Source organism: Stigmatopora argus, chromosome 3 (genome assembly GCF_051989625.1).
Source record: "Stigmatopora argus isolate UIUO_Sarg chromosome 3, RoL_Sarg_1.0, whole genome shotgun sequence".
NCBI classification, from domain to species: Eukaryota; Metazoa; Chordata; class Actinopteri; order Syngnathiformes; family Syngnathidae; genus Stigmatopora; species Stigmatopora argus.
The window spans coordinates 2,626,125-2,637,272 of NC_135389.1; the positions used below are offsets into that span (position 1 = coordinate 2,626,125).

At 44.0% G+C, this 11,148-nt stretch overlaps 1 protein-coding gene across 16 annotated transcripts in view; it reads left to right on the plus strand.

Moving 5' to 3' along the window:
- Positions 1-8,469, plus strand: part of adat1 (adenosine deaminase tRNA specific 1) — a 49,844-nt gene extending 41,375 nt beyond the window's left edge. For 6 of the 16 annotated variants that reach the window (XR_013299755.1, XR_013299756.1, XR_013299760.1 and 3 more), the window contains one exon: positions 5,322-6,896. Coding sequence is in view for 8 of the 16 variants with exons in the window: in XM_077597335.1 (XP_077453461.1) it covers positions 5,322-5,398 (77 nt within the window). In the remaining 8 variants the exon portion in view is untranslated. Of the gene's footprint in view, positions 1-2,855 lie in introns of all 16 variants that reach the window. The other 10 variants (XM_077597321.1, XM_077597322.1, XM_077597338.1 and 7 more) reach the window with 6 other exon arrangements.
- The last annotated feature ends 2,679 nt before the right edge of the window (positions 8,470-11,148 follow it).

Sequence of the window (11,148 nt, forward strand, 5' to 3'; positions counted from 1 at the left end):
GTTTACTGGACAGCTGAATATGCATAAAATACTGGATTTACAAGATAAAATGCGCGCTAAGCACAAGAGTAATCTGTGTAAAATGGATAATGATGGATATGAGGATACCAATTATTGGTTCTTGATGGCAAAAAAGCGTTGTGATGGGAACGTTAGGAAAATTGAGCGGAGTGAGAGCCAAAATGTTGATGACAGCGGGGCCGGAAAAGCAGAGCCTTCTGTCTTGTTCCACAGAAAGGAGGACGATGAGACAGCCGCGGTGGGAAAAAGAGGGGGCCTTAAAAAAGAAAAGCTAGAGGGGGGATTGTCGGGAAAAGCGGAGGAGACGCGGTTGTATCCGACGCTGCCCCCTCCGACATATGAGCCTGACCGTGTGACCAGGTCGGGGGGCCCCGTGAGGGATTGGTCAAAAACGTGGGGAAAAGCGCTGTCCCCCCAGCCTGAGGCGCCGCCGGTGTGGGGAAAAGCGCTATCCCCCCAGCTGGAGGCGCCGCCAGTGTGGGGAGGAGCGCTGTCCGCCCAGCCTGGGGCGCCACCGATAAATGATATTTTTCCTGAACAATACCCCATGATCGAGGTCGCCAACCCTAATGTAGAGGATAAACAACCCTCGACAATCCTAGTCCATAGAACTTGGACACAGGACGACGTGAAAAAGGCTATAGACGGCATCACGTCGCACAAAATTGATGTGGATGAATTTGTTTTACAAATGGAGGACATTAGGCGGTCGTATCACCTAAATGGAGTAGAAACACAGCAAATTTGGATGACCGCATTGAAAGGTGATTGGCATGTTATTAGAGGTGCTTGGAGCCCAAAAGGTGAAAAGGGCTCCCTAGTTCACGACAGCCGTGAGTTAAACTTTAGGGTACTTGAGTTGATAGAACGGGCCACGAGCAAATTTAAAACAAAGGCGAATTACACCGCTATTGGCAGAGCTAAGCAAAAGGATGATGAGCCTTTCGAGGAGTATAAAATCAGAATGACAGCTTGTTTTAAGGCTAACAGCGGCATCGCTGAGGACCACGTGGTGGGTAGCCTTTATCAGGAGCAGCTGAAAAATGTGCTCCATGCTCATTCAAAATATGCCCTTAGAGAATGGATTGAGAAACATTGGGTGGACCGGCCCACGGGCACGCTTGACCAATACGTGAATCAGGCATTGCATGCTGAGGAGCAGCTAAAGAAAAAAGGAAAGAAAAAAGGGGGGTCATCCTCAAATGAGGATGGAATTTTTTACCAAGATAGGGGATGGGGACGTAGAAATTTTAACAATAACAGAGGGAGAAGATATATGGGGAGGGTGGACAAACAACGGACGCTTTACGGTAAAAACGTCTGCTGGATCTGTGGAAAATTGGGACACATATCGCGAGATTGCCCAGATAACAGGGCCTCTAGAGAAGAGGCCAGGCAAGCATGTCTAGCCGGCGGGCCTGCTCAAAGTACAGTAAATGAAAACTTTGGGTATGAAGAAGTTCAGCTAAATTTAGCGGAAATACTGGCATTAGACACGATTAAACCTGAGATTACATTGTTCGTAAATGGGATACAATTAAAGTTTTTGTGTGATACCGGTGCTTGTAAAACTGCAATTCGAATGAGTGTTCCAGGAGCTAAACATACAGATCGGAGGGTATTTGTGACAACAGCAGGTGGTCAGGTTGCCGCCGTTTCGGAGACAGTTCCGGTTTGGATAAGAGATCCGGAAGGAGAGACATGTAAGATGTCTGTGTTGGTGGTGCCTGAATGTCCGGTCAATTTATTGGGTAGAGATGGTCTATTACAGCTGGACCTAGCTTTGGTCCCCTCCTCTAGTGGTAATATGGTGGTTAAAAGGCGAAAGGAAATTCTAAGTGGCCAATTAAATGTTTTGCAGGGATGCCAACCTGCGTTCTTTTATTATACGCTGGACTTGTCAGATAGTACGTCGACGGGGGTTGGAAGCGGGCTGTTGACTACGAGTGCTGATCTGATTGAGGCGCGGGAAGATATTCAAAACATTGACTCCCTCTATGTGCGGATGTGGTGCAAAATGACGGAGGGGCCTGATAAGACGTATGAGAGCAAATTGGCACAAGCCGTTCCGGCCGAAATTAAAATAGACTACCTTTATACGGACGGTATTTCTACAGTTGTGGGGGGTGTTGAGTTGCCTGACGGGTATAAAAATCTTTTTCTCGAGTGGGCACCTCCACACATTGTATTATACAAACCATACAATCAAAGAAAGGAGGTGCTGCGCAACTTTGTACATATGGCCCGCGGGGCAACCGATTGGACGACGTTGGACACAGGGCTTGAATATAGCGAACATACGGAAACGTACAGAAAAGCAGTGTTTCTCACTACGGGCGTAGGAGTGGGAATATACCTTCAATGACTAGTGAATTCGGCAAAGGAGATATATCTATTATCGGACGAGGAGGAGGAACTGTTAGCGACGGTTCCTCCCGAAATATGGTCTAAAGGGCCTTCTGATGTGGGACTCGTAAAAAGGGTGATACCGATAATAATTAGACCGAAAACTGAATTCAGGCCTTGTGTCCGACAATATCCATTAAAACCTGATGCCTTGGAAGGAATAAAACCGGTAATTGAGGATTTGTTAAAAGCAGGAGTGATTATTGAATGTGACGATTCACCTTGCAATTCCCCCATATTTCCAGTAAAAAAGGCGACCCCTTCTGTGGGATGGAGAATGGTTCAAGATTTGCAGGCGGTAAATTCTGCAGTAATTCAGCGTGCACCTTGTGTGCCGGACACGCACACACTTCTGAATAATTTGGATCCAGATGCGACATTTTTTACAGTGATTGACATAAGTAACGCCTTTTTCTCCATCCCATTAGATCGGAGCAGTCGGTATTGGTTTGCCTTCACGTTCGGAAGGAAAAAGTATACTTTTACGAGATTGCCGCAAGGATATTGTGAAAGCCCCACAATATATTCACAGGTAATGAGTAACAGTGTTGCGAGATTCCACCCGCCGGGGGGAAGCCAAATTATTGTGTATGTTGATGATGTATTGGTGGCGTCATCTACTTTGGAATCTTGTAAGATAGACACTGTAGCGTTGATAGGCCACCTGGCAGCTGAAGGCCACAAAATAAACAAAAACAAATTGCAGCTTTGTAAAGAACAAGTAAAGTATTTGGGACATAATCTCGTCAAAGGAGGGAAGAAAATCTTAGAAGAAAAAAAAAAAAGTGGTCTTAGACGCACCTAAGCCGCTAACTAAGAAACAGATGATGTCGTTTCTAGGTTTCACTAATTACTGTAGGGCATGGATTCCAAATTATGCGGAAATTGTTTCTCCCCTTGCTAAATTGATGAATGATGATGGTTTGAAAATGTGCTCGACTTTGAATTGGACAGCAGAGGCGGAAAATGCGTTTTGTACATTAAAACAGATGCTAGTAGCTAGCGGAACCTTAGCGCTGCCTAATTATAACAAGCCTTTTGTACAAATGGTAGACTGTAAAGGAGTGTATATGACGTCAGTGCTGACTCAAGAATTCGGGGGGAAGATGCGGCCGGTTGCATATTTTTCGTCTAGATTAGATAGGGTGGCCTGCGCACTTCCTCATTGTGTACGGGCGGTAGTGGCGGCTTCTATGGCGGTAGAAAGCAGTGCTACAATAGTGCTTTTTCATTCTTTAACCCTTAGGGTTCCACACGCAGTGGCTGCATTGTTGTTACAAACTAACATGAAATGTCTATCTCCAGCGAGGCATTTATCTTGTATAGCCATTTTACTGTCACAACCACATCTCACGCTCGAAAGATGTGCTAAAATTAATCCAGCTACTTTGTTGCCACTTCCTGGGGAGGGAGAACGTCATGATTGTCAAGGGATAGCCGAAGAGGCTACAAGGTGTAGGAAAGATTTGATGGACCAACCGCTGGACAGCGGTGAAGTCCTTTTTGTTGATGGTTCCGCTAGAAAAGATGATACGGGGAAAACTCAGACGGGGTATGCGGTTGTAACCGCAACTAGAATATTAAAGGCAGAGCCTTTGCCGTCCAATTACTCTGCGCAAGCGGCAGAGTTAATTGCATTGACGGAAGCATGCATTTTGATGGGCAACATGGACGTTACAATTTATACGGACAGTCAATATGCGTTCTCAACTTGCCACGTTTTCGCTAGTTATTGGGCAAATAGGGGTATGATATCTTCTACCGGCAAAGCAGTAACGCATTCCAAATTGTTACAACGGCTAATAGCTGCAGTTCAGCTCCCAAAACGAATCGCTGTTTGCAAGTGTGCGGCACACACTTCAAAACATGATCGGGTGTCCTTGGGGAATGCCTTTGCTGATAAGACGGCAAAGGAAGCTGCAAGGAAACCCTTTATTGGAATGGCAGACTCGGTATATGAAAAAAATGTCTTATCGGACGACATTTTAGCAAAAATGCAGCTACAAAGCCCACAATCGGAATTCAAAACATGGATTGACAAAGGAGCAAAATTGCAAAATGGGGTTTATGCGAGCATTGAAGGCCAACCAATCTTACCAAAAAATTTGTTTAGATGGGCGGCCATTTTGAGTCATGGCAAAACGCATATCTCGACGGCGAGAATGGTTGCTTTGGTGCAACGGCACTTCAAAACGTATGGATTTAATCTATATGCAAAACATTTTTGTAGGGCATGTTTGACTTGTGCTCGACATAACCCCCAAGGGGGGATACGGCCAAAACGTGGGCAATTCCCAAAAACTACATATCCATTTCAAGGGATACATATGGATTTTATTGAATTAAGTAAAAGTGAGGGGAAAAGATACTGCTTAGTGATTGTAGATGCCTTTTCAAAATGGGTTGAAATTTTTCCAACAAAAAACATAGATGCATTAACTGTAGCCAAAGCACTATGTAAAGATATCATTCCACGATATGGAATCCCAGAAACCATTTGTAGTGATAATGGCACCCATTTTGTTAACAAAATAATTGATGGAATTGGCAAAAGGTTCCATATTTCGTTACGAAATCATTGCACCTACCATCCACAATCGGCGGGCCTTGTAGAACGGATGAATGGAACTATAAAGAATAGACTAAAGAAATGCATGGAGGAAACAAAAAGGCCGTGGACGAAATGTATCGATTTAGTCAAATTATATATTAACATCACGAGTACAAACGGATTAACACCGTATGAAATCCTGTTTGGAAGACCTTACAAATTGCCATTATTCACTACACAATGGGAATTGGATGACGAGGCAAATCTGGCTGACTACATGAGAAAATCTTTAGAAAAACGCATCGAACTTAAATTACCGGAAGGGGATTTTTCTTTTCAACAGGAAACGGACGAGACGACGGTGGTGGTGCCAGGAGACTGGGTGCTGATACGCAGCATAAAAAAGAAACATTGGAGTGACGCAAAGTGGGAGGGGCCATACCAAGTGTTGCTAACGACACCAACAGCTATAAAGATAGCCGAGAGGGGAACTTGGATCCACCTTTCACACAGTAAGAAGGTTATCTCAGTTGAAACGTTTCAAGCTCCCTAAACAAAAATGGCAAAAACAATTATTGCTCTTGGGGCAATGTTAACGATTGTGACTCTTTTCCTCTCCACAGTAGGGCTACTTTCTCCAGTTGGAGAGAAAGGCGGATGCGTTTCAACTAAGGATACACCTTCTTGCGGCAGGGTAAAACGAGCAACAATAAAATGGGACATAACATTACCTACTGAATCAAATTTCCAAACATGCATTCGAGATGACACCCCCAGACAATTAAGCACACAAACAATGTTTTGTCTTCCATACAATAAGACTACGGAAATCTTCCTTTCATGGGAGAAAATATTTTTAGAAGTAAAGAGATCCCGGTTGCCATTTAAGGGATCAATCTATGGTAAAGGATATGTGTGGTACATAACGGCCCTGAGGAGGGGTTGGGACCACCTTGTTGCAGAAACTGGTAAAAATTGGCAAGCTTGGATGTCGGACGCGTGCGCAAAAGCCATCAGGCCCCTGATAAAATTAACCCATGCGAAGGGGGGATTACAAATGGTTATTCGGACTGACAAATTCACTTGTGGAAAAGATCCTTGTCTGACGTTTTTCCTAAGTCCATGGGCAAGTCTGGGAGACCCTTATTACAAATTTTACATTTGTGTCTCAACAGAAATAACCATGCCTATGGAGGCCGAGTTTGGGGCGTCAGAGAAGGGAACACCCGAATCTGCCGTAGTAAAATTGAAATCTGGGAAGACCAGAGATGATGAATTCATTTCTGCAACAGGGATTTCCCAAACGGGCAATAATTGGTTGCTGTTGATGGAAAATGCAGCTAATACTATAAATCAAACCTGCATAACATGTATGGGGCCCCGCCCTCTCTTACGAGTAGTGCCCGCGCAAATTACCCCTGATTGTGTAATGGAGGTAATGACAAATGGAAATGTAAGCCCCAATTGTGAAAAATGGAATAATGTATACCCTGTTACAAGAGCAGCAAAGGACAAACCTAACTTTTCAACACATATTGCCTTTGATCATTTTACCTGCTTGCATCTTACAGGGCTTGGTCTGAAGCTGGGCGCGATAAATGAGACATGGTGCGCTCGAATTCTAAAACAGACTGCACCCCTGATTCCACGTTCTGACCTGTGGTGGTGGTGTGGTGGAAATAAATTATACGATTCCTGCCGAAATTCGGCGGGACTATGTGCTTTGGTCTCACTGCTCTTACCAGTGTCTGTTTTTCCATCTACAGTGGAGGAGATACAATTGGCTGCGCAGAAATCCAGTATGTTGGCGGGTCCCTCGCGACGGCGTCGATCGGCATGGAGAGAGGGGGATCCGACATACATTGATGCGATTGGCATCCCCCGGGGCGTACCAGATGAGTATAAGCTGGCTAATCAGATCGCAGCAGGTTAGGAGTCTATTTTTCTTTTAGTTACTCCAAACAAAAATGTTGATCGGATAAATTACCTGCATTACAATGTCCAAAAACTTGGAAATTATACTGAACAGGGATTTGTGGCGATAAAGGAACAATTGGCAGCCACCAGTCTGATGGCGTTCCAGGATCGCATAGCAGTTGATATGCTGCTTGCGGAGCAAGGGGGCGTGTGTGCAATGTTTGGAGATCAATGTTGCACCTTCATACCGAACAACACGTCACCCGGTGGGTCTCTCACCCAGGCTATTAGTGGCCTGCAGACCCTCAACCGCAATATGAAGAAGCATTCTGGAGTCAGTGAATCCGCGTGGGACAGCTGGTGGCAGAAGTCCTTTGGGAAGTATAAAAATTTGGCCCAATCTGTTGCAATGTCCGTAGGCCTTTTTGCTACAATTTTGACATTATGTGGGTGTTGTATTATTCCCTGCTTAAGATCTTTGATAAGCCGACTTATAACCACTGCGATTGCCCCTACAAATTCTAAATTACATGAATTATATCCTCTACTGATCAAACATTCTGAGGGGAGCAGTGAATTTCAAGAGCATGGTAATTGCGAGGATGAATTGGGCGAAAATGATTCTGTTTTTTGCTTTTCAGACCAGCCGTGCCAGTGAGCGGGTAAAACTAAAGCCAACGGAAACGGACATTTCCTCCCCATTTCTATTTTTTGCCATAAAATGAATTAATGGAATAAAGCCGAAAGGAAGTTTTATTAAGGAGATCATGTGCAAATTTATAATATAGGGGGGAATGTTGGAGAAATCATTATTATAAATGTGTTTGCAATGCTTATTTAGGAATAGAAAGCCTTATTATAAACATGCTTACTATATTAATCAATATATTTGCTTATTAGGAATAGTAACGATCATCCTGAATGTGTAACAATATTAAACAATATATATATGTGTTGAACGCTGTGCTTTTATGTTAGAGTTATTGGCATTAATAAAGCCATTTTAATGCATGCCTTGCTAAAGTAAGAACTGTGGTTCACATCGAGAGGACAGGGAATGGCCATGGGCAGGGAGAGGTCTCAAAACAATTGCTCTTGGGAACTGCGAACTGTTTTCGGCTTCGGAGGACTCACGAGAGGTGCTCTTGGGAACTGAGGACTGTTTTCGGCTTCGGAAGGAGGACTCACGACAGGTGCTCTTGGGAACTGCGAACTGTTTTCGGCTTCGGAAGACGGACTCACAACAAGCGCTCTTGGGAACCTTGGACTGTTTTGGGAAGCCCCTCTTCGCTGAAGGGTTCGCATCGAAACTCGCTTGGGAAGATTCGACAGGTCCTACATTGTTTTGATAACTGTACAGAATTGTTGTGAGATGATTCAACAGGTCCTACAATTGTTTTGATAACTGTACAAAATTGTTGTGAAACTCTACGAATGTTTAGACTTCTGTGGGGCATGGCGTGAAAATCTTATGATTAAATTAGCGAAACGGACTTCGAGTTGTGAGAATGATCTTGGCCGGAGACGCGGATGGATGTATTCTCTCTTGCAAGAATTAAATGTGGATGTGACTACAGATGCCTTTTTATTGAAAGCTGAATACGGAAAAACCTAAGGATAAACCTACAATTGGATGAACCTAACAGTTTGTATTTAAGTTCCAGTGTTTGTATTTAATCACAAAATGCTGCTAGGAAGTGGATTTTACCCCAGTTTAATTTTTGGCGTTTCACCATTGACGTCCATCGCTGTCTTTTCCCGGGAAAAATCACCCCCCTGGCCTGGTTGTAATGTCTCAAAAGCTCCAGTATTTGTATTCAATCAATAAATGATGCTAGGAAGTGGATTTTACCTAATTTTAGTATTTTAGTGCATTTTTTGTCATTTCACGAATGGACGTATTGACGTTCATCGCTGTCTTTTTACCGGGGAAATGATACTCCGGGCCCGGTTCTGATGTCTAAAAAGCTCCAGTATTTGTATTTAATCAATAAATGCTGTTTTCGGCTGGATTTTACCCCATTTTCGGGCAATGTTTGTCCGTATGCCATTGACGTTCATCGCTGTCTTTTCCCGGGAAAATCACCCCCTGGCCTGGTTTTAATGTCTGAAAAGCTCCAGTATTTGTGTTTAATCATGAAATGCTGCTAGGAAGTGGATTTTACCCCATTTTTGTGCATTAATTTATTGATTATTTTTTGTGTTGCAGCTGTAGCTGCAGTAGAGGTTTTATAGCCATAAAATAGTTTTTGAGGGTTGGATTGATACGTTGAAGGGGCTACCAGAAAATGCACCGCCCGCCACTGATATATGCGCATAAAAAGACGACATGCACGAAACTGCAAGGTGACAATATGAAACGCCACAACACCATAACGCCATGACGTGATGCAGGACAATGCTCCTGATACGGTCATTTATTTCAAAATAGAGAAAAGATAAACAGATATTAAATGCTAAACAAAATTAATTTTAACGTCTAAGATATAAATTCAGGAAAAAACCTATCTTACATAAAAACCTAAAAAAAAACTCATTTGTGCCTGTCACATCTCGCTCAGGGCGTCACCATCTTACCTAGGGCGCCGCCGTCTTACCTAGTTAAACATGCTCTGACTGGCCAGACACGAATAACCTTGATAAATGTGCTCGTTTACCATGTCAGCACATCCCAATCGTTGTTGAGGCTGATCGAAGGTCCTGCGCTCGATCGCTAAAATATCAGCCTTGATACCTGCGCAATGTGTATCTCATGCTATTATTGCACCCACCCACAGAGATGGTGAAAATTAGACCGCTACAGACACACCTCTTGTATATTAATATACCGCTCATGTGAATTCTCTTTTGAATTGAGCTTTAGTTGCATGCTAGTACATTTGTGTTTTTGAAAAAAAAAATCCTCTTTGATGTTTTTTTCGCTTTATTTTTTGTTCGAAAGTGACACCTAATGCAGTAATATGGATCATCGAAAGAATCAAGATATTTTGACATTAGAAGCATTATGGCTGCCATAACATCTTAAACATCTCGTAAGAAAATTGTAATTTCAGTCATTAAAAAGCATTAGGTTCTCATCAAGATACTTTTTTTTCAAATTGAATAATTTGATATTTTGCATTTACAAAGACAGACATTAATTTCCTTATGATATTGACCCTAATAATGTGCTTTTGATTCATGCAGTATCTCAGAAATACCACGCGCAATTTTTTAAAAAGATTTTCCCTTCAAAGTAACACATTTGTACTCCGCTGCACTGCCGATCAATGCTTACAACTGTCCCAATTCGTCATAGATGGGTTCGAGTCCAAGCAACGTCTACGCTCCATTGCTACCTTCTTCGACTTCAGCAAAGCGTATGATCAAGTGTGGCGTGCCAAACTCCAGAAAATGCTCGCGATGGTCATACCCCTCCGATTCGTTGAGTGGATCAATGCCTGGTTCACCAACCGTACGGCACATGTGAGGGTGAACTGTACAACAGGACGCTGCCGCTGCTTTAAGGAAGGTCTCCCCCAAGGCTCGGTGCTATCGCCACTTCTCTTCACAATCTACATCGACGACCTGCTAGAGTCCTTCGAGTCTTCCACCCTCGTCTGTGCCTACGCTGATGACTTGGCGTTGGTCTGTAGCGGCCGTAACAAAGGCGAAGTGGAGCTTAAACTAAAGTCTGAGGTAGACAAGGTCTTCCAATGGTCTGCCGACTCCCATCTGACTCAGTGCTTCGAAGTCAGAGGTTGCATTCTTCACAATGGAGGCTGCTGAATCTGCATGGTGCTCAAACATCACCATTGGGGGCACGAGCCTCAACGTGAATCCCATTCCCACCTTCCTGGGGGTGCGGTACGATTGCCAGCTGACCTTCAACAACCACATACGCCATCTGAGCCGGACAATGAAACAACGCGCAACGTTGACTGGGACATCTTGGGGGTGGCGACCATCGGATATGTGATCAGTCTACATAGCGACCATCAGATCTATCGCCAAATATGCAGCTCCTGCTTGGGCACCCCGGGCCTCCTCCACAAAAATCCACAAGCTGGAGAGAGCGAAGTTTGACGCGGCTTGAACCATCACGGGCCAACTGCGAACCACACCTGCCAACGCAGTACTGCACGAGGCCCAGTTACCTCCAATCTCATCCTGGCTAGAGTTGGCCTGTCTCAAAAAGGCCGAAGACTGGGCCCACCTCCCTATCCACGACAGAAGGGTGCTCTTCGATAAGCATGTCCCGAAACGCCTCAAAC